The following is a 24,370-nucleotide window of genomic DNA, read 5'->3' as shown; positions in this document are numbered from 1 at the left end:
CACTTATTGAACCGGTTGCTCAATATATTGACTTCTTTTTAAAACCTTTAATCAGTGACATTCCGGCCAATCTTAAAGACACTACAGCCTTTTTAAACAGAATAGCGTCGGTCAAGTTTGACAACAAAAGCCAGCTGATGGTGACACTCGATGTGGTGTCGCTTTACACCCAAATACCCCAAGATCAAGCGTTAGAGACATTAACGTGGTTCTTAGGCAAAAGAGAACGACCAGTTCAGGTGCCCACGGAATTCATTCTGGCACTTGCCAAATTTGCATTGTCAAAAAATTATTTTTCTTTTGAGTCACAGTTTTTCTTCCAAATAAGAGGCGTGGCGATGGGGTGCCCTTTCGCCCCAGAGTTAGCGGTGCTATTCATGGGACTTTATGAAAACAATTTCATATATAACAACAACCCTTATTCGGCAAATATTTCCAACTACATGCGGTACATAGATGACATCTTTTTAATTTGGTCTGGGACACAACAACGACTAGACGAGTTTGTAGGATGGCTTAACGAACGATCAAGAGACATCAAGTTCAGTTGTTCGGCATCAAACCAATCAATTACATTTTTGGACGTTAAAGTGGAGGATTCGGAGGGTCAACTAGAAACCACACTTTTCAGGAAATCAACTGATAGAAACAAGGCGCTCCATTACACCAGTAATCATCCTCGAAGTTTGAGACAGAATTTACCATACGGACAGTTCCTGCGGATCCGTAGGAACTGTTCAAAAAAAGAAGAGTATTTCGCCCATGCTAATAAACTTAAAGATCGTTTAATGGAAAGGGGGTACCCGAAAAAATCACTCAAACACTCCCTTAAAAGAGCATGGTGGACCCCAAGGGAAACCCTCTTGGAGAACAAAACAAAGAAGATGGTTAATAGGCCAGTTTGCGTCACAACGTTTTGCCCTAACACACATCAACTTCGCAAACTGATCCTTTCAAATTGGCACCTGATTAAAGACCTCCATGAGGACTTTTCTATACCACCCCTCTTTGCGTTCAAAAAAGAGAAAAGTATAGCAAATTTCATCGTAAGAGCAGCTTTACCGAAACAGCAGCCCCCTACTTTGAGAGGTCTGCTAGCCTTGCCTCCAATTGTTGGGCATCACAAGTGCGGGACTTGCACGTGTTGTGAGCAAACCTTAGAAGGAGACGTCTTTTTATTTGACAACATCAATTGGAAACATAATACATTTACAAACTGTAGAACTAAGAATGTCGTTTACGCAGTAACATGCCCATGTCCAAAACTTTATATTGGAAAGACTACTCAGGAAGTACGGCAGCGCATTACTCAGCACAAGTCGAGGATTCGACGGAGAGTTGAAAATGCTCCGCTAGTAAGTCACTGGATCTTAAAGACACATTGTGAGGAAGACTTCAAATGGACAGTATTGTCCAAAATTGAGAAAGACCCCCGCGGTGGTGACTTGGAGAGGCTCTTGAGCCAACGAGAGGCTTTTCTCATCATGAAATTTAATACGACAACTAACGGCCTTAATGAGACAGCAGAGATCTACAGACCGATCACAACATGAAGATGCCCTTTATGATTGGCTGTCCTTACATGTAATGCGTGCAATTGTGCTACAAAATCAGCGTAGCTTTTCAGGATTCGTTCCACTAAGTTTATCGTATATTACAGCAATGCCGTTGTCCTTAAAAAATGCCAGGTCGGCATCACTCCAGTGGAAAACTACATCCCCCACATTTCCGTTTGAAGTAACTACAATTCCCATGAGTCAATGGCAGCTTTTTGACCCGGGAAATCCATCGTTCTCACATCCGGGTCGGGCTTGATGTTCCTTACGTGGATTCACGGGTTCGTGGCATGCCGTAAATAGAGAAAAATTAGGTAAGCGAAGTATGAATCCTTTTTTTTCATCTCTTAATCACCAGCGTCGTGAGAAATAGTCGGATTTATCTAATGACGTCGTCCTTTACCTTCAATTTCAGTTGATGTTGAGAGTAAAGAAAAGGTACACGACTAAGTACCCAGCAAATTTGTAAAAGGTAGAGACCACGTTGGTACGGAAACATTCCATCAGCCCACACAACGAGTCAGACTACAAATTTTAGGGTGAGCAAAAAGGAAATGCATCTGTTGTGATGTCTGTTTTGTTTGTCATGTTAGAGAAAGAATGACAACATGAGTGGGATTTTTTATTTTGTTTCCACAGCTCCGGCTCTAGCTGTTAGAGTTGTTTGAAGGCCAAAGCAGGTCAAGGTTCCATTCTGACACTTTTTCGTAAGGTGGGTGTGCTAAGCCGCTGGTGGGGGCTGGCTTGAGTTCTTAAATTGTTCATCGATCTAAATAGGTCTTTGTGGTTTTTTTCGTTTTGTATTGCAGAAATTGGTTGGTCCTGAGGAGAACCTCATAAAGATAGAGGTTCGAAACGCGTCGACCAGTCGGTCCTTTGAACATCCTTTTTGAAAGTTCTGCCCTACATGCTTTTGTGGTTCATTAACTGTATATGAAAAAAGAGAAAAATGTCACAATATACATAAAGTGCGGACAATAATTCATTTTAAAAGAGAGAGGTGTCATAAGGACCGCTTTTGTTTAGTGTATGTCAGTTTTTAGTATGAATGGATTGGCCAAGAATGCTTGATGAATGAACATTTAAAAAACCCCTAGGGTATTTCCAGTTCGGTGTCATTGCGTTTGAATATATTTGTATGTGTAATGTTTGTTTTTTTTGTAAATCACAAATGTGCAATTAATAATTGCTGATCACACAAAAAAGAAAAATATGAAATAAATAAAAGTCTTTTTGAGTAACAGGCAATTCGTAAAGCCTTCCTTTCCTGTTTCACTTCATGATAGGTTTTTCCTAAAAAGAGATTGTTGTCTAATAGGTCTCAGTATGGACAAGATGTTTTGTTGGTTTTGTTGGGTAAAATTGAGCAGTGTGCGTTGTTTGCAAGAAAATCTGTGGTTCCAACCCTTTGGTATTGCACAATTCATTCTGTAAATAAAGACCTAATCACTGTTTGACTGGTGAATCAGCCAGCCTAAAATGTGCACTGCCACACCCCTAGAAAATGAAGTCAGAAACATAAATGTTATGTTTGACACCTCATATTTATTCCTCCCGCAAAAACAACTGCTCATGGCTTGATACATTCGCCATGACTGGTTTTGTTGCTGATTTTTCTCTCTTTGCTTGCTTCAGGTAGAGCTCCACCTTTGCCAAGTGAATAGTAAATAACCTGTGTAATTTACTGCTGTACTTCAAATGCCCATTGTTCTGGTAAGAATAAGAAGGTTTTTTAAAACAATTATAACATGACCTATCTTCTATCTTCCAATAATTGAACAATGTTTTAAATAAAAATGTTTGTAAAAGATGCTAACTATATCATTTTGGTCAAACAATACTTGACGTCTCATTGTTAATATTGACGTGATAAAAACCTAGTAGATTTTATTTCTACCTGAAGGGATGCAGTCCAAAAGAAAAGCCACCAAGCTATTATTCCAAGATGGATACTTCATTCAAAGTGAAAACCAGCCAATCAATGGGAGACATTGTCAAATTGCATATAAGAGGATTAGTGTGTCATACTTTCACCAATAGCACTGGAGCATGATCTGCTTCTCATCATCTTGAGTGACCAATTCCTCATCTCCTTTAATGTCAAGCTGCCCAATGTGGTCTTACAAGAAATGGAACCAGCTCAACATCATTGGTTATGACTCCCAATTGGGCAGCGCCCCGACAAATGGCAGTTCTAGCTCTAGATTTCAGATTATTTGCCCAACTGATATCCTCACTCTGACCATCATCCAATGGCCCCACAACTCAATTAAAAAGCATTTGCAATGCAGTAGGTCTCGCATTATTAAAGTTTGAGCTATTGGTGTTACATTATTTAGCAATGGCAATAGCTCGAACTTTAATAATGCGAGACCTATTGCATTGCAAATGCTTGTCCTTAAAGGAAAATGGGATGCTTTTATAACAGAAAAATTGAAAGTTTTCTTTTCATTTCTTAAGAGTAAACAGCGGTCTGTGGAAACACTGCCTGCTCTTAAGAAACGGTTTCGGCAACATTCACAAAAAGGAAGGTGTCCCCTTCCCATTTGCGTATGGGTTATCACCTACTTGACGTAGGCAGTAAAATGCAAATGTTTAGCAACCACATTTCGGCAGCTGAACATTCTTACATACCACTGCGATTCGGTATTAGGAAGGGATGCCCTAAACATGCCCCTTACTAATACCGAATTGGTAGGTATTCGCAATTTGGGAATAATTATATACAAAAATGCATTTTTCTGGTCACAAATGGCCCAATTTGCAGAATTGGGCTGTTTGGTTGATACATCCGGCTCTTAATTTTTTAGTTTTATCACAAACCCCTCTTAGGAATTACCTTCCAGCTTGCTGAATTGGGCTTTGACACAACCATGAAGTGACACAGATTTGCTATGGCTAACCCAAGGTCTATTTCACCGTCCCTGCAGACTCCCTTGTCACACTCCACCTATCTAACCACTTCTGATCAAGCTTCACTTTAATCATCTATTCAGCAGTACTGCATGTCCTATCAAATAAAGAGAGAATATATTCATAAACTGAGACACTGGCTACTGCCTATCCCTTTAATCAGAACAAATAGACAGCTTCTGTGCTTGAGATGTGATGCTAATTCTGCTTAGTTGAAAGACGCTCTTTATGACTAGGCGCCATGAAGCAGCCTGGTGATCGAATGTAGCGCCCCAAGGTCAGCAAGCAAAATTAGCAACATCACGTGATATTTCTATTCGTGCCCTTCGATGTTCAGGTTACGGCATCGACCGCCAGCAATTTTGATTTACATCAGGACTCCTTTATTCTGCTAATAAAAAGATAACACTGAAATCTATGCGATAGAAAACGAATTAACAAAATGCCACATCACGAATATCCCTGCAGCACTGTTACCGTCAGCGCGATGGAAACAAAAAACACAATTCTTTGATTAAACCCCAACACATAGTATAATAAATAACCTGCCATTTCTGAGTCTCTAGAGGGGAGTGTCACTTTAATCGAGGACAATACAAAGTTGTGTCACTGAAAGTTTGTTATGCTCTGCGCCTCAGCAGGACGGCACAATCCAAACAAGAAGGTTGATGGTTCCTTTTGCTCATCTCTACCGCCCCTCGCCACAGAGATTTGACTTACCCAGACACATTAGAAATGTGGGAACCAAAAGAGAGCACATCGGCAAAACCAACACTTTCGACTTTTTCTACACTGCACTACAAGGCGCGGAACACTAAAGTACAAGAGGGTGCCAGATTGCAAAAAATATCCCCTTAAATTACCTTTGTGGTAGGGAAAAGGTTGACTGAAACAGCAAAAAGACATCAAACATGGGATTCGAAGAAGGCTTCGTATTGGCTGGAAAAAAATATCCTCTTCTTCCAAGCTGTTTCAATCAAATGGGCTATTGATTTACACAAAGTCTGATTTCACATGGCAATGATTTTAAAGTATTTTAACACTAGAATTAGGCAGCATCGCCCACTTACTTTAAAGAACACTTAATGGAATAGTGAATATTAGATGCTCGGCTGATATTGCGACAAATTCTACACATTCGACGTCGTATCCCTCGGCTGCGGTGAATTGTGATAATGCCACCATTATCGGTGAGGGAAATACCTTGTTGTAAAGCACTTTCCATCCAGCGCCCAGAACTGTGCTAAACTGTTCCACGAGCAACACCTCAGCACACGAAAATCTGTTACGCTCCCACTGCAATTGTTTGACGTAGTTTTAAACGAAAAGGGACATACGAAATGGCGCAATGTGGGACGGTCAGCCCAGTGAATGATCCCCTTTCCCAAGTTCTGTGACCCCTCCCCCCATGTCACAAGCGACCGCTCTGGCTGCCTCCCACGAGTGGTGCGCGCGCCACAGCGAGCGATCTGTTTTCAATTATCGTGCCCGTGTCTGGGCACGATAATTGAAAACCGATGTCGGCGTGCGGGTAACAGACACCAATAGGCCATGGGCGGAGCAACACGACGCCTTTGGCCTATTGCGTGCTGTCTTTATAAAAAAGACAACCGCAAACGCCAGTACCGTGGACCAAAAGGAATCGCACACGCACAAGCGTGTGCGATTCCAGGGTCTGTTTTGGAACCCTCCACAAAATGGCTCTCGCCTGCGCGAGCAGGGCTGCGCACTGCATTGCTAGGGGCGCACCCCAAAAAGTAATAAAGCTGATGTAACCAATACTTAGAACACCAATGGACGAATTCAAGTAACTGTAATGACAAAGTATGCCTCTAGTAGCATACCAGTAGATGCAAGTTGTTGATCAAAAAAGCAAATGTTTCAACTGTTCCCTGGGGACTTAGAACACAAATACAAATCCAAGAATCTACACAGAAGCCTCTCTTAATTACACAACCCATTGTGCGCTGCCACAAAGATGCTCTGCTCTAAAGCCTTCCATGAAACCACTGTAGAACAACTTACCTGCAAAGCCACTAACTCTAAAAAGTACCTCCGAAGCAAGAAACCAAAATTCCCTCTTCCAAAGACCACAAATAAAAGGATAATGTCAAAGTCTTCCTTTAAAGAACCCAAGACCACTGAATTTAAAATAAAATAGACCATAAACTTGCCTAGCTTCCCATTAGACCCTGGCACACCTCAAGTCTTCAAGGATACCCTACTCACGCAAAGCACCACCATAAAAAAGTAGCCATCATCAGCAAGTCTCAAACCTAAAGCACACAACTAAACAATATAAAGACCTCATGAATGAAGTTGATAATCAAGAAATATAAACTTTACTCAAAAGAGCCCGCCACCCACTGATCCACAATGGTCCCTTCTTACACAAACTGATGAAAAGAGGAGCCTTTGTGCAGCTCTCTAAATTCATGGAGGAAAAGAGTCTACTCTCTAATCGCTGAACTAAAGTCCGACCTGGCCGAGCTACCAAGTTTGCCCTGATTTCCATATGGGAGGACCTGAAGACCAGTATCCACAAAAATTGAGTTGCTGTCTTATTTCTGCTGGTTCTATCTGCATCTTACACACAATCGACCTCCCCTCTCTTCCACTAATGCCAGAGAAACTTGCCATTATCGAACCATCCTTAGCCAGATCTTCCCCATCCCTCCAAAAGATCATACATCATCTCAATCCAACCTTTGGCATTAAGTCATTTCCATACTAATTCTGGGGTACTTCAACTCGCTAACTTATCTCTAGTGCTCTTCAATGTATACCTCAGCTGATTTACTAGACCTTATTAAGTTCTTCAAATTAACTTGCTACAACTACACAGACAAGACACGCAGATTATCACTTATTTCTCAAATGAACTACATCACCTTCTACCTTCCCGCAGATGCTTCAGTCTACCACTGCTGCAGGTCTGTGATGAGTGGGCTAAGCAAATCGATTCTAATAAGGTACACCACTTTATCGTCAATAAAGATCCCAAAGACTCCAAAATGCAGTAGCAAGACCGCTACTACATTTACATCTGTGTGATCACACCACCCCATCTTTTCTACCACTTCATTGACCATTCAGGGCCAGAGGTCCTCCTTCTGAGATTTCTGTATTGTTCCGATGGCCATTTCCGGGAACAGACTTTCAAAGATATTAATAAGTTCTTGCAGATCCTCTTATAATATTGCTCTTTGTTCTACTGGCATCACTACTGAACATCCTCCTTTTAAAAAATTCACACAATTGTGGATCATCCTTCTCCGCCCACTCAGCAAGTCTCTAGAATTCCCTCCCTTCAAAAACTAGAAAAATACCTGGAATTTAGGAAGGCATTAAATATGTGGTTCTCCCACAAAACGTGAATATAGTTGATATGCACCTAAGAAGCTGAACCAATTTCCTCACATGGATGTTAAGCATGAGCACATGGAAAGCTATCTCTTACTACTGGTTTCTCCACACCATGTCTCAGAGCAGCTACACAGTCATAGCAACATGAAAACAGCAAAGCTCTGGTCATCATGCATGTTCGTGACTGCCAGGTTTTTCATGGCAATAACAAGCAGAAATAAAAAAGAACATCTGACCGTCTGCTCTAAATAGGACAGGAGGTCTTATGCTCTTACTCCGAAATCCCGAAAGGACCATCCAACAAAGTTTCCCAGCGGTGGAGCAACAGGGGGCACGGCTCTTGGAAAACTGATGACCTAACCAACTCAAGATTGTGCGGAGATAAGGTGGAAAGGCACTCTGTCATCTTTGGGATGGAATACCCTGTCAGCTAAAATCTAAATTAGGCCCTCTGTCTCTTACACCTCTTTACTTAACTCTACTTCCAAGCACTGCTACATGCACACATTCTTCTGCCCAAGCATAACCTTTGGGGTAGCGTGCCACCAAAAGTGGTCCAAAAAGTCTGTTATCGATCAGAAGTAAGATTTCCATCCAAAATTCTGAAGTAGTATTATATTTTTAAGTGTCAGTAGTGTTGTAATGTAAAAAAAGAACAAGGGAACCCTGTAAGTCAGAAGGGACCAAGGGTGGCAGTATATTATTAGAGACAACGGTCCCTATCATGGGAAATTTAAAACCATAACCACAAATCTGCAATCAGCGTTGGGTGTATTATTGTCCCAATGGAACGTATTGTATTTATTTACATATTCAATAAACATTAGACAACATACAATAACATAAAGTGAGCATAAAGTGACGGGGTTCTGGAAATCAAATGATTTCCTGACCTCAGGCATGTAGTTGTAAAGTGACTTTTAAGTGATATAAGGATTACTGTAGTCACGATGGAAAGAACATCTTGTACGCCACAACAGTCATAAGTAAGAGTTGGAGTTAAGATGTAGGTGTCGACGATGTTTCGATCCCCAACAGCGGTTATGGGATCACCATCAGGACAAGCAAATCTGAATACCTGAGAGGGTTCTGTGGGTCCAAGCTGAGGACCACAATTCCAGTACGAATAGAGGAACAATGTCCCGCCCGTGGAACCGGGTATACACAGGGATGCAAAGTTTAAGGACAATACTGCCAAACAATGCTAGGAGGGTCAATGCCTAGTCCCTGATGTATGTGGCACAGAGCTCCGCCGATGGAGCATGATCAAGTGGAACCTTGTGGCAATAATGTGGAGCGTCTCCGGGTTTGCAGGCGCGTCTATGTTTATTCTTCAATCTGCGGTCCGAGATAAAGCTCTGTCGGCAGTAATACCTAATAAGGTGAATGTAACCTTAACTCATCCTTCCAAAATTACCAAAAATATGTACATGGTGAGGTAAAGGTAACCCAAAACTCAGTCGAGGATAAAACTAGTCAAAACACAACTTTCAACGGTAAAACACCCCAGAAACATTAGACTACAAGGGGCTGGTCAAATTATTCCATTGATTATTAAGATTGGTAGCATAACTTTCAAAAATACACGATCCCTTAAATTATTTATCTACGAGAAGCTTGTAAAAGCAATCAGTTCACTATTTCAACTGGCATCAGTGCGGCCATTAGGCCTCATCAACGCTATTAAAAGTCTTGCAATGCCTCCAACAGGCCGTTCATCACAAGCTGTTCCCCTGTACCCATGCCACCAGCAAAACCACCATCTTAAAGTAGAAAAAGGCTTACTGTTCTTGTTGCATAAATGCACTTATTCATGGGGATATCACGTCTACACTTAATCAATCATATTACCTCTTGGTCCTCTTACAACATGGTCTTATTATATAAACGAGATTTTCAATTTAATGGATTCTTGGATGATGATAATACAAAACATGGTGACCATTTTGATGTGCGATGGTGTTTTCAGTATAATGATCAACTGAAATGATTATGGGGATATAACATTTCTATGTGATTTTCTACTATGACAGATATTTGCACTACAATTAATTGTGTTTGTAACTCTACACATCTGTAATAATTTGTATGCGTATGGTGTTACTAGATGACTCTGGAATGTAGGGTGGATTGGGATTTTGTTTATATTTGTCAGTATTAGTGTCTTTTAGTGAATATATTGTATTATATGATCCTTTCAGCCCTATAGAAGTCCCTTGTGGTGACAAAATGCTTTGGTTGGGCTGACATGAAGTGTTTCTTGCCGAGGAGATTGAAGAATAAACACAGATATTATCGTTCATAACCAACCATGTTCTAGTCTACTTGATGGATCCAATACAGGCTTCTCCAACGAGTAGCTGGTGAGCTACTTGTATCTCCCCAGCTACCTGTAAGTAGCTCTCCTATGTGGAGCTCAGCCTATTACATTAGCTTTGTTCAGTTGAATTAATATATGAATCCTAAAATCTAAAGGGTGTATTTGAGACAATAATGCGCATATTTTCAAAACTCATAAGCTAATGTTTGGAGAATAATGGTTGAATTTCCAAAATATATCTAAAGCTGATACTTGAGTTTTGCGCTGGGGAGACATATTACCTTGGTCTCTGGGTCATTACAGCTATGGCTGTCATGTATTAACGATGTAGATGCATTCCAAGTTAATACAGCTGTTTTTGCATTACTACTGGCAACTCTGCCTGACGCTCCGAGGTGATCACTGCTGACCATCTTGCATGTGGTGTCCACTAATATAATCTTGTCTGATTTGGTCAATATTACAACACTAATAATATTAGTAGCTCCGCGTGATTTTCATTGAACATAAGTAGCTCCCATTACAGAAAAGGTTGGAGACCCTTGAACTATTATTATTGTGATTCCAATACAACACCACGGACACTTAAAAATATAATACCACTTCTGAATCTTGAAAGGGAATATTACTACTTCACATTTTGGAGTGCCCCCCCCCCCCCTTTGTATGTTTATTTTCATGGATTATTGAGGGGGGATGCTGGCAGTTGAATCTTTGGGTTTGGGCGCCCACGTTGATTTGACATGGTTTGTGGATTTGTGCTGCGAGGTGTTTCCATTACTTCCATCCTCTAGTGATCACCCACCAAAAGTGCTTTGGTGACTTGGCCGGGGTACAGTCAAAAGAATGGATGCACTCTTTAGGAAAAGTAGAACATTTGACCAATGCCTTCTGTTTCTGTGACATCGATGCAAAACCTTGGTGGCACTAAGAAGCCTCTATGCCAAAGCTAGAAACACCTAAAGATGCTCTTGTTTTGAGGCTATCAGCCATATGTTTAATGCATTAATGATGTGTACATAGTAAGTGAACCGGTGGTTGCTGATTTTGGTGATACAGGATGCTGGTTGTGGGGGCTAGGTGCTGCTGGTTTATATCTCTACCATAAAATATAGGTGTAATGAACTGCTAGTGTGGGGAACATGAGCTATTGATATGGCTATAGCAGGGACTATATTGCATTTATAACCTGATGAGGCAACTGCCTTCCTTGTACAGGGTCATGTTCTTTGGGTGGGACCAAAATCTTCTACAAACTATAAGAACAGTTCCTGATGTCGCATACATCCAACATTCACAAGGCAGGATTACTGGATTACGGTACTGTGCAGTCTCAAAAGGACAGGTCCAATATAAAGATTGAAATTTAGTCATTATTTATTAAAAGATACAGTAATACTACTGTATATGAAAAGGCCACTGAAAAATGTATAACAATATGAATCCATTTCTACCATACACATTGATGTGAATAGCATGTAATAAATGTATGCCAATGTCTATGATCCTAATTGACAACCTTATGACAATGCATGTAATCCTTACTTATATATCTTTGAAAATCAATAACATTTGTGTTAAAAAGGGTCATGAGCCCAGGAGATGGTCACGCGGAGCGCTCCAACATCCAAAGGTCCTTAAATGGCACTGGTGCGGTCTGTCTTTTGTTTTAGTCACTGGGTTCAGATTGACGGTGCACACTGGTAAAGTTTATGGTCTCAGAGCAAACACTGTGAGGGAGCATTGGACTTCACAAAGTCCGGCTCTGAATAACTACGGAACGGCGTAAGGACACATTTCATCTTTTTTCTCTGGCAGCGGAGGATGTCAAATCACCGTTTAGGAAATGTCGGTGTTCTTAAATAATCCAGGAAGTAGGTCATGTCCTGTCTCTTCTTTCTGTTGTTGCCTTGAAGGACTCAGGCAGAAAAGCCATCAGTGTAACTAGGGCTTGAAGGCGTCGGGAACTTGTTCACCAGTGATTTAGTTTGTTCACTAGTGATTTCCTTCGGTCTTGCACTATGGTGGTTCTTTTCCTCATGGCTCCTCTCTGCCTTCTAACCGTCTCATCGGCTTGCGATTTTGAGCCCTCCTCCTATGAAAACACCAGGATTGCCTGCAGGCTGACGAGGCCGGCGGCTTTAGTGTGTAAGTTGATCTGTTTATTTGTTTTTAAGTACAGTCTCAGATGCTAGAGTACATTTTAGACGATACTGTCGGTGTTTTATCAATTCTTTTTTACGTTGAACATGCGGAAAAACTCTTAATTACTTGAAAAACGAAGATAAAAATATTCACTAATGGTAGTTTCTCTGGTTCCTTTATTAAAATGTAGGGAACACTCCGTTTCCCTATAGTCTGCAGATTGAACCATTTTTTACATTTTTTTACATATTTGGAGCGCCATTTTGTCTGTGTTTGTAACGTTATAGGAAGAGCATCTTAAGGTGGAATACGATAGGCCTGCAGGTGATGGTCCCTTTTTTCTAAAATGTTCATTGTACATACTTACCTGACCAGGAGATTCAGGCAGTAGGCTATCTTTGTGTAGGCATTGCTACTACCTAATGATTTCATAAATTTAAAACATATTATGCGCAAGTGCAATTTCGCCACAACATTTCGGCACACCTGTGCTGGATGCCATTTTATGTACGTCAGGCAGTGGAAATATTGGTGCAAGTTTGCACCCACAACAGTGTAGCCTATATGATCCTACCCTTAATGCCTTGTGCTTGTGGGGCAACGTAGCATGGAATGTGGCCGAATTGACTACAGTAAATCTCAAAGTCAATTCTTTTTCTCGAAGAGTGTCCTGCTGTATATTCCAAGGACTGGATACTAATTTGGAAGATGTTACATGTGCCTTTTTATAGTCATTTGTTTTCAAACTTATTTTGCAGAAAGAATGAAAGTTTTTCTTTCCAGCGACCCATATATTGAAAAAGCGACCGCCCCACTGGTCCCATTGCACAAATCTCAATGGGGTCGTGAGCCACGCCTGGGTTTACTTGGCAAACAAATGCCACTAAATCCCCAGGCCAGCAAGGTCAGTGAATGACCCAGTACTTGCTAAATGAGTCATTTTGGCATTTTTATAGCAAAGGCAATAGATCTGGCTTTCCACTGAAAATGCATGGATACTTCCATCCATACGGTCACATCACTCACTCATCATCCTTGCACTTACGCATGTAGTCATTCACCCATTGACTCAAACCAGCACTCCCCCACCCACAATATCACACATAAACCCATCAATTAATGAAGACACTCAGTTATCAGCCTGACCTACCGGCTTTGCTGCCAGTCTCTGAGGGGTGTGAGGATGCTGAGTATAAGGCGTTACTGCTAGTCTGTGAGTTTTGCCTCCAGTGGCGTGTGACTGCTGGTCTGTGAAGGGTGTGAGGATGCTGAAAATAAGGTGTTACTGCTAGTCTGTGAGTTGTGTCTGAGTCCTCCAGTGGTGTGTGACTGCTGGTCTGTGAGGGGTGTGAGGATGCTGAAAATAAGGCGTTACTGCTAGTCTGTGAGTTGTGTCTGAGTCCTCCAGTGGCATGTGACTGATGGTCTGTGAGGGGTGTGAGGATGCTGAGTATAAGGCTTTACTGCTAGTCTTTGAGTTGAGTTTGAGTCTTCCAGTGGTGTGTGACTGCTGGTTTCTGAGGGGTGTGAGGATGCTGAGTATAAGGCGTTACTGCTATTCTGTGAGTTGTGTCTGAGTTCTCCAGTGGTGTGTGACTGCTGGTCTGTGAGGGGTGTGAGGATGCTGAGTATAAGGCGTTAATTATAGTCTGTGAGTTGTGTCTGAGTCCTCCAGTAGCGTGTGACTGCTGGTCTGTGAGGGATGTGAGGATGCTGATCATAAGGCATTATTGCTAGTCTGGGAATTGTGTCTGAGTCCTCCAGTGGTCTGTGATTGTTAGCCTGTGAGAGGTGTGAAATGCTTCTGGGAGTGTGTACTGCTGCTCTCATGTGGAAGTGCAGATGGTACTGCAGGACTGTTAGTAATTGGAGAGTGTAGGAAAGCTTCCATCAGTGTGTGACAGGTGCTCTGCCAGGCAGGGAGAGGGCATCCCATAGTGTTTGACTGCTAGTCTGTGAGAGGTGGGAGGGTCCCATAAGCATTTAGTGTCTTTTTCTGTTCCGTCATATGGGCTTTAACAGTTAGCCCCATGTTTTCATGGGGGTTTTAGCTGAAAATATACTATGTACTTAAGTAATCATAGACACACACTTCTTACTTCTGAATCACTACTGAGCAGGGTCTGTTAGCCTTGTCAGTATCGAATGAAACTGCTCAAAGATTTTGAGGGTGAAATGAACGACCCAGGCTGTCCATTTATCTACTTTTGAAAACCCTCTCCAGTGACCTCTAGCCGGCTGTGTTCACCCACCAACCCTTTCATGGCAACCTGAGGTGTAAGGAACCCACATAGTTCCATAATTAGTTGTGCTGCCCTGCTACTGCTGGCACATGAAACATCAGGTGCTACTGAAGGAGTCGTGACCCCGTGACCTCTTGTACTGTACTAAGAATGCTTGATCATCATTTCCGTGATAGTAGGAAGCTTCCGGAGATACTATAAGTTACATTTGAGAGGGTCAGGGATGACAGACAGGAACAAGCACTGCTATAGGAAATTGATGTTGCAAAAGTGCAAAGCTGCCTCTGTCCCAAGGCTCTCCCAAGGAAGTCAGAACAATGACACTGTAGATAGGACAACACCAGGAGAACAGGAGAAACAACATGATGATAAATAATACAAACGTTGCTTGGAGGGAATGTCAGATTCTGGTCCATGAAGTCAGACTTTGGATAAGAAAATCCTAAAAGTTGGCGCAACGGATATGGCACACCATAAATATTGATAATGTCATACCACTGAAGCAACTCATGAGTTCCTTCGCACCTGGGATTGGCTGGCCTACATGTTACTCTCTGAACTGTATAATTTGCATTGACAGCCAAGTATTATATACAGCATGTTTTTGAGAGATCTATGTTACAGAACTTCTACTTCAAACATCAGCAAGGTCAAAGTGTCTTCAAATAGAGCACATTTACAAAAGTTGCTATTATCACTACGAATCCACAGACAAAAGACATGGTGGAACCAGGGGTGGGAAAGTATGGTTGTCCAGAGATATCAAAACATCTGCGTAGTGCTAGGTGGAATGTCTTTATTTTGTTCCTCAGAATGTTTTAGGTCTCACCTAACAACAGCTTTAGCTATGTGTTGGCAAAGAGATATAGTAAATCCATCATAGACTTAGAGTAGCTTTCATGTCTATCCAAGCTGCAGCCTGTCCATATGGGCTGATGGGCCATGCCCCCTCACCTTTTTCCCGGCAAGAAGAGTGTCCGTCAGGCTGAACAAAGGTCAGCCTGTTAGACACCCTTCTTGTTCAGGTCAGGCAGCTAGGAGCTAGACAAATGCTCTAATTGTGCATGCTCTTGGCTGCCTGAGCTGAACTCTTGCCAGGCAGAGGATTTCACAGCCCTGTGGGTGTGACCTCCTCAGCTTGGAAGAGTACCTCAAGGCCCTCCCCCTTGTGACGAGGGGAAGTGTCACTGATTGCCTTGGACCTAGGCGCTTCAGTTTTAAGCCCTGAAGTGCCCAGGGTCGAATGTTAATCAGTGACACCTTCTCAAAGAGTGGGGTGGGGTCAGCAGTCTCACTGAACCATGCTACTCTGTGGTGAGTTAGGGACTGCTGCCTTCCCTCACTGGCTGACTTAAGGTCAGCCAATGAGGGAAGGCATCAGTCCCAACCCTCCTGGGACCTCCGAGGCTTCTCTCTCTATAGTGAAGGTAAGTTTTATGTGTTTTTTATGTTTGATGCATGCATGTATGTATGAATGTATGTGTATTTGTGAGTGAGTGTTGTGAATGGGTGTGCGTGTGGATGCATGGGTGTGTGAATGTGTATGTGTGTGTCCGCTGCACCCCTCCCTGGTAATATTGCCGGGGGCCACTGCTTAGCTGCTCTTGATTCAGTGCTTTCCTCTGTAATCTTGCATTTGCCCCCACCTGTGGTGCATTTCCGTTTTATTATGTTTTGATTGGGTGAGTTTTGTCCTTCTGCTGTGTTGGCATGAGGGGGCTATATTTGATTGCGTTTAAATCTCTCCATGGCTGTTTATAGCTTTTGCCGCTCTTGTCCTTGTCACCTTTGCTTTATTTTTTATTTGTTTATTTATTTAAGTATGCATGTATGTATTTATTAATTATTAATTATCATGAGGATCCAGAACCAGCGCATTGCTAGCTGCCCATTCACATTTCTGATTTGCCTCCCATGCTTTCCACCTCACCCTCCCGCCCCACATTCCTGTACTTTTTAAAAGCTATTATTATTTTTTGTGGGGGACCAACACCTGCACACCGCTAATGGACTACTCCCTTGCCTCAATTTGCACAGCATGATGTGCATTCATTTATGGTTCCAAAATGGCCATGCCCCATCTTGGAGCAGTAAATTACAAAACACTTACAAAGATGGCTGACACTTAGGTATTCGCACACTTCGCAGCCATTTCAATGATTCAAATATTGAGACCCCACTTGAGGGCATATGCATGGTCACCATCTGGCAATGGTAATTCTTAAAGCAAAAAGACATTGTAGACAGAGGCTGCCGCCAGGCATATGCATTCATACACCGCAGCAATCCTTGAGTATTGTATTTTGCTTCAAGAAAAATTATTTTATTATAGACACCGTGCCTGCGTGCACATGTGTGGTGGGGGGAAGAAGTGTTGGTAAAGCCAATAGGTTAACCGGTTGACCTATTCACTTCGTCAAAGTATGTCTCATTTATGGAGCTTTTCTTTGTGATACCTGGGTATTTCCTGAAATGCTCTACATTTGTGCAGGTGAGATTTCAAGAATACCATCTTCACCAGTGGACATCAGAACACATTGCCAACCGTGACTTTAGGCAATGGATTTAATTGTCACCTTGCAACTAGACCTCATGCTGAGCCCTGAGAAAAGTAATCGTTCTTTGGCAATGTAACAGAGGTGAAGCCATTGACCATTGCTACCTTTGCTTCTTTGCCTAGGTTGGGTAACTCGTCAATGCTGTTCGTTAATTGGTTATAGAGAAGTCAGTAGTTGCTTGTATGGCACTCATTTTAGGACATCCTCATCTATCATTTCTAAATCGTTATCCCTTAACACTCATCATCATACCTCCTCCATTATCCATCATCCCCCATTAACCACTCATCATCCTTCCATTTTAGGACATCCTCATCTATCATTTCTAAATTGTTATCCGTTAACACTCATCATCATACCTCCTCCATTATCCATCATCCCCCATTAACCACTCATCATCCTTCAACCATCATCCATCATCCCTTATTCCACATCCCTCATCATTATTCGTCATTCATCATCAGTCATGCATCATCCTTCATTCATTTTTCATCGTTCTTCATCCATCATTTCTCATTCACAATGTCTCATTCATCGCTACTCATCCATTGTCACTCATCCATCATACCTTATCCTTCGCCCCTCACTTCTCATCCATCGCTCCACATCTCTCACTTCTCATGCCTCGGCTCCCATTCCTCTAGTGATAAGTGAAAATGCTGATGTTAGTAGTTGTGCCCAGAACAAACAGTGATGGAGGTGATGTGCATATACACCACACACAGGGAATTGTCTATTTTCTGGCTATTTGTTAGATACAAATAGTCTAAAATAAGTTTTAAATAATGAATAATGAAAATCACATCAATAAATTGTCAATTAGAATTGTGAAATACATATTCAGCTGAACAGAAGCCAGTCTATTGTACTACTTTATAATAATAATAATCCACATTTTATACTGCCCCCTTAATTTATTTTGTTCTCAAAGTAGTCAATAGTTCCTTGTTTCAGAGTGTAATCAATGAATCACCAAGGGCCTGTTGCAGATCTTGGTGGACGGGTTACTCTGTCACAACTGTGATGGATATCTTGGCCGCCGTAATATAATTCGCATGATATCCTATAGGATTTATATTTTGGCAGACGGGATATGCGTCACCGGTGTGATGGAGTAACCCATCTGTTACGATCTAAGTCAGGCCCTAAGCCGAGTAAAATTTTAATTGTGGCACCAAAATTTGCTAAATTCACTAATTTCTTAAAAATTCACAACAGAAGATTGTGCATAACTTGTTTTATGCGATGCTGAAACTCATGTAAGAAGTCTCTCAAGTTACTAGTGGGAGACTGGTTGGAAAAAAAATGTCTTGAGAGACAGACATTTTCTGCTCAAACCAATCTCCTGCATGTTTCTTGAGGGACTCTTTTTAAGGGCGGTGCACACTCACATAAAGTCACATAAAGTCACATGACACTGGCAACCCACCTTTCTCGCTGAATGCATGATTTCACATAATTTCAGGACATTTTTGTTCACCTTATAAAATACTCCCTGTATTTGTTACCCTTCAAAATAATGGTTAAAGTGTGTTCTGAATATTTAAGACAACATTGACGCTGCGTTTGTGGGGTTTAACAAAACTAAGAAATATACATCTTTATTCATATGGGAATTAAAACTGAAGAAGCATAATGGCACAAAGGACCTTTGCTATACAGGTATCTCTTGCCCAGGCCAGCTTGTGTCAAGTGTCTTTCAGGAGTAAGACCCTCTGACATCTGTTATTCATGTTGTTTTTTCTGACGGAGCAAATTTTTGTTCTGTTTTTAAAACCTAGGCCGTACTCTAGCGGGTTGGCACTTGGTCTGTGTTTTTACCAGTCTTGTATTTGCAAGTCTGGACCGGTACGATTCTTGTGAAAAGCAGTGAAATCTGGTATGTTTCCGTTCTGAAACATAAACTTAAAATATCAGGCATTCAGAAATCAATCTGTAAAAAAGTATTTGTAAACCGTCTAAATCGTTTTAGAATGACTATTGGAATAAACAGGGGATAAATGTCGTGTTACAAAAAAATCCTGACCATATTACATGAAATATTTTACACCCACCAGCTCATGAGTGTTCCAGAGTAGCACAACATATACAAATGGTCGGAAAGAAAGTGCCAACCCTACTCACTTACCAAGAATTGTTTATCGTTGTTCACTTAAATAGGATCCGCCCACAAAAAACTCAACTTGTCACTCCATGAAGACTCAATTTTTCGAGGCGAAGGAACTTGCCTCTTTCAGTTTCAGTTTAAGGCCTTTCAGTCAGCAGCTCTGTGTTGTTGCTGCTTCTTTCTCTACAAGTTATCCTGCAGCCTCTGCAATTAAACAACTCTCATTGTATTTCTATTGAATTTTATGTTATGGACTGAAATTTACTGATGTTTTTATTGTACTTTTATCATTGCTGATGCTAATCGAAATAAAGTAAATACTGACTACTGACTGACCGACAGGGGTAGTGAAAGTGACATCAGTCTACCTTTGAACCCTAGCGACCTCATAGGCGTGCCTCTTGTTCCAACCATAGCTTCCCAATAACCTCTAGTGGCTCCTGAGGCGCACGGGAAGCACGAGAATTGAAAACTATACAAAGTAAATGGGACTTTCAGAGTCCTGTTGTTGTCTGCTCTGCCCCTGACTACATGACACCGAAGATTAGGAGTTGAGGGTACCAAAGAGTGAACCAGGAGTAGCAGCTGCCAATGTGTTTGGTCTGTCTGCTTTGGCACCTGGATATTGCCCTCTTCCACCTAGGGCACCTGCTGTTACTCATTTTCCAAGTTTTAGCCAATACTCTGTAGAATTTCTTTCTCTGCCCCTCCCATTCTCTCTTACTCTCTCTATGTATCTATCTGTTCATCCGAAACCTTCTGTCCCTCGCTCCCTACCTGTCGCTTTGTCTCTCTATGATTCAAGATATCCACCCATCTGTCCTTCTGATATTTTGTAATGACATGATAATGCCGGGCAGGCTCTGGCTCAATCATTTCTGATATTTGTAATGTGGTTGCCACTGTTTGATAGTTCTCCAGGTCCTACTCATATCCCAACCTGTCTGACTTCTCATTCACCGCACGGCTTTCCTCAATCAACTCATGATCGACTGCTTTGTTTAATTTGTTAGCTCAAGAGGCCATTCTTTTCCCAATTTTTAGTGAATGTATTTGATGTCAACTACAATGCAAATTAAATCAATGCATCAGAATAAATGAAGACTCAGAACATCTGGTGCAGTCCCAATGGGTCACTTTTTGAGTGTTAGATGGTCGCACCGATGGTTCAGGATAGCCTCCAGACCAACCAAAGGAAATTGCAGAGAAGGGAACAGATTTATTAAGACTTTGCGTCAGCGCGTAGTCACGCAAAGCAGTGCTAGGTCTTGAAAGGGTATTTACTTTCCAGCGCTAAACTTTGTTTTGTGATGGAAAAAGTACCCTTTTTTCAGCACAGCTAGTGCTTTGCTCTGCATCACACCGCTTTGACTAAGGGGGTGGTTCATGGGTTTTATTCAGGTATTCGAGCGCCCATTTTTTAATGCAAAGTCCAAGCAACTGAAATTGTCAGATCGAGCTATACTTAAAAAAATAACATCTCTTTGAGCCAGGTGCAAAGTTGGAGAAATACATGTATTTCTTCAAAAAGATAACTCTTTACAAGTGTGCCGCATTGTATAGCAGGCCTCCAATGTATGAAATGTTTTTAAAATGATCGAGGCATATGAGTTTATACTGGAAGGATACACTTCCAGTACAGCACCTATTATAGACATCACACACACCTCTGCATCATGTTGGTATTGCAAGGGGCAGAGAACAGCAGCAGACCATATTTATGGCTCTGCACTGACCCCCTCCCCTCTACAAGGCAGTGGAGCAACTTTGGTTTTTGTGCGCTTTTCACTATATTGTAGTAATTCTGCCTCGAGGAACTATTTAGATTGACGCGGTATAATAAAACACGAATCCTTACGTGTACAATCCATTGCTCTTAAGTGTTTTCTTTTGTGCTTTATTTCTGTACAGTAAATGAGCAGACCGCTCAAGTGATCCAGGCCGCCTTCAGGCACGCGACGTATCCTGACATCAACGGAGAGCGGTCCATGTCGGTTTTTGGCAAAGTCATTTATGGGTTAAACAAGTAAGGGCCAATCTTCTTTCTTTTGGCTGGCAAAGGACCAATGCTGCATCTCTGGAGATCTTTGGAGACAGCGAGGATTCAGCATGCTTTGGTCCCAGGCACCCACCACATAGAATGCCATGTGATGTCCATGGATGGCAAAGATTGACAGGGGGCGAGGATTTTATTGTGCAGATTTTTCCACAAATGATCCATTAATATGTGGGTATGAATGTTGGTGTGCAAGAGAGAAATTAAGTCCCAGTCTTCATCAGTTCCCATTCTCCAATAATATTTTGTCATTTGTGTTTTACATAGAAAGGAATGTTTGTGTTATTAGACTATGTTATACTCGTGTACGCCACATTTACCCTAAAGCACCACAGCGCTTTAGCTATTACATACTGTGGAATGAAGACGCACTATGATGCGTTAGGGTCGCTGTGGAGGTACATTCGCCCCATGCAGACTGAATCAACCATGATTTAAAGCTTTTCTAAATGAAAGATGATCTTCGGTCTCCGTCACTCTAAAGGGGACAGGATATAATGTTTGGCCGCTAGCAAAGAAAAGGACCATTGGAGATCAAGGGATCCTCAGAAAAATAAGATCACCAGAGCAGCGATTCCTGATAGGTATATGTTGAGTGAAGTCAGGATGTAGGAATTCTAGGTCCCTGTGCCAGTGGGCCACATGCAAAATACAAGGGCTTAAAGATGCCATCCAATGAAGGGAAAGAACAACTCTCTTCACCCAATCCGGCATCGCTAACAATCAACTACTATAGGAAGTCCACAATATTCCTTTACTTGAAGATGTCTGCTTTCTTGAGACTTATAGTGACCTCATTCACCACAAGACCCCTTTCAACAGGCATCCAAAGTTTGAAATGTTTTAAAACTGGACAGTTGCACACGATCAAACCACGTTACGTTCAATGAGCAGCGGGACAGTGGATCAGAGAAGGCATGTAGCTACTAAGAAATAGAATAGACAAGCTGGAGTCGTGTGGACACTGCATGAACGTTCCCCACACTATCAATGAAATGCAGGGAGCACAACCACTCGACTACGATCATGCAAAGAGCTAGCCCCATAGCGCAGCTAGTTTCCGATCAGTCTAGTAAGATGGCATGATCCGCAGTATCAAAAGCCACCCAAAAAAGTATAAGTGCTAGGGCTCCAAGTCCCTCGTCATCATCAATGACAACAGGTTCAGAGCCTCTGTCAACAAAGGCTTTTCGACAGTGGATAGCAACTGCCTGTTTTGGTTGTCTGGCGGAATATCGAGAAAACAAATCTCGTGTGGACAGAATGGCGTGTCAAAAATGCTGACAACCAAAATATTGAGAAGATAAGTGCAATGAGATACATATAGATTTACTATTCTTAACTCCACATCTACATTCCTTGAAGATATATATTTATTGTCAAGATACATACACGTGGAGTTAAGTATAGTTCCAGTTTGTTATATCCATAGCAACTTATCATCACAATAATGTTGTCCTCGATATTCTTGACATGATTTTTTGTCCACACAATATTTTTTCTCCAATATTTAGTGCAAACTCCCCTGTTTGAGATCTGGAGGTATTGCCCCTGCTTCAAAGAAGGGCTAGCAATAACATGCTTTGCGCTGTGCATGCGCACATGTGATTTCCACTGGTGCATTTCTCTATGTGTTTTCTTCTGGTTGGTTTCTACATTATTACCCTGTGGTTCTATGTGTGTTTTCCAATAGTGAATTCATATTTGTCATTCATTACCACAAGTGTATTTCTATATTATTTCCCGCTGACGCATTTCTGCCTTTGAAATCCACTATGGCAGGTTTGTGTCTAGACTGGTATAATGGCCAAGAAACTATGGACTGGAATGTGGCCCTGAATAATTTACCAGTGGTTGAGATAAATTCAAGCATTCCAGCTATTTTCATTCTGTTTTCCTCCTTTGTTTTCCAGTTGAGCATTCCTATTTTCGATTTCCAGGGGGGTATTTTTGTGTATGTTTTCCACTTGTGCATGTATGTATTACCTACTGGCAGTCGCCAGTAGGTAGTTATAGTTAGGACCTATTTTCCATAGGAAATCCGCAACATTCTATTTGGAATAACGTTGGTGCCGATTGACGAATCTTCGCAAAATTTTCCAAAATTTTGGCCAGCTCCAGTCCGCTCCTATCCTGAAAATTTCACGGTGATTCGTCAAGCGGGGGCCGAGAAAAAAGGGGGTCCCAAAACGTGTTTTCCCCATGCATTTTCCCATAGGACCTGTTGACGCAGCTACAGCCCGAACTGCTGAACGGAATTACACCAAATTTGGCAAAGAGGTAGTCCTCAGTTCAGACTCATGCCTTTTGCTTAAATGGTGTAAATCCATTCAGTAGTTCCTGAGAAAATTAGAGTTAAAAAGATAGATATATCTGGGCGGAGCCTAACCACACTTCTTATCGTGAGATCTGATTGGCTGTCAGTACTTCATCCAAGAAGTGTTGGCAGCCATCTTGGGATCAATATACATGATAGCACCTCATTAAAAAGCATTGCAGTTAATATAAGGTTTTAAGACTTTAGTTACATTATAAATCATTTGTTGATGGTACCATACTCATTTTAGGAATTGTGGTGTGTTCTAAGGTGATTTTACCATGTGAAAAAGCCTTCTGCTGTGATATCATGAATCATTTTTGAGAGAAAACAATTTTCTCATGCTTTTCCCACAGAGGTTTGGAAGGTGATCTATAAACTAAACTGAGAGCATATTTTCTGTAAATTCACATTATCTTTCTCAGTCATGTGAGAATGAAGTCTGACATTCTCAGTAAAACATGTACATCCAACAAGGGCAGAGACTGTCAGTTGATTCCTTTGTGTCCTACTACAGCTTCCCAGAGTGTTCCAAAGAACAACTAGAGCGCTAACAGTCCTACTTATGACAAACGTATGGCACACCTGAAGCCATCTTGATTGAAATAAAGTGGTAACTCTTAAAAAATTTAATTCAAAAAGGAACAAAATGAGGGGGTTTATTTTGCCATAGAAAGTATGATTAGTGCTGCAGAAAGAAACATTAGGGCACATTTTGAGTGCCTTCTCAAATCCTCTTCTATTTCATTAAAACATTCTGACATGCAGACTGAAACATGCACTTTCAAT

At 41.6% G+C, this 24,370-nt stretch overlaps 1 protein-coding gene across 2 annotated transcripts in view; it reads left to right on the top strand.

The window, feature by feature from the left end:
- Positions 1-24,370, top strand: part of CETP (cholesteryl ester transfer protein) — a 202,509-nt gene that overhangs the window by 138,350 nt on the left and 39,789 nt on the right. Inside the window, exons 1-2 of one of the 2 annotated variants that reach the window (XM_085637633.1) lie at positions 12,065-12,303; positions 21,120-21,234. In XM_085637633.1, coding sequence (XP_085493759.1) covers positions 12,177-12,303; positions 21,120-21,234 — 242 coding nt within the window. In that variant the 5' untranslated portion in view covers positions 12,065-12,176. Of the gene's footprint in view, positions 1-12,064; positions 12,304-21,119; positions 21,235-24,370 lie in introns of those variants that run through there. The other variant, XM_085637634.1, reaches the window with a different exon arrangement.

The sequence above is a fragment of the Triturus cristatus genome, chromosome 12, assembly GCF_964204655.1.
Source record: "Triturus cristatus chromosome 12, aTriCri1.1, whole genome shotgun sequence".
NCBI classification, from domain to species: Eukaryota; Metazoa; Chordata; class Amphibia; order Caudata; family Salamandridae; genus Triturus; species Triturus cristatus.
Note: the sequence above shows the minus strand (reverse complement) of the source record. Positions and strands in the feature narration are given on the sequence as shown.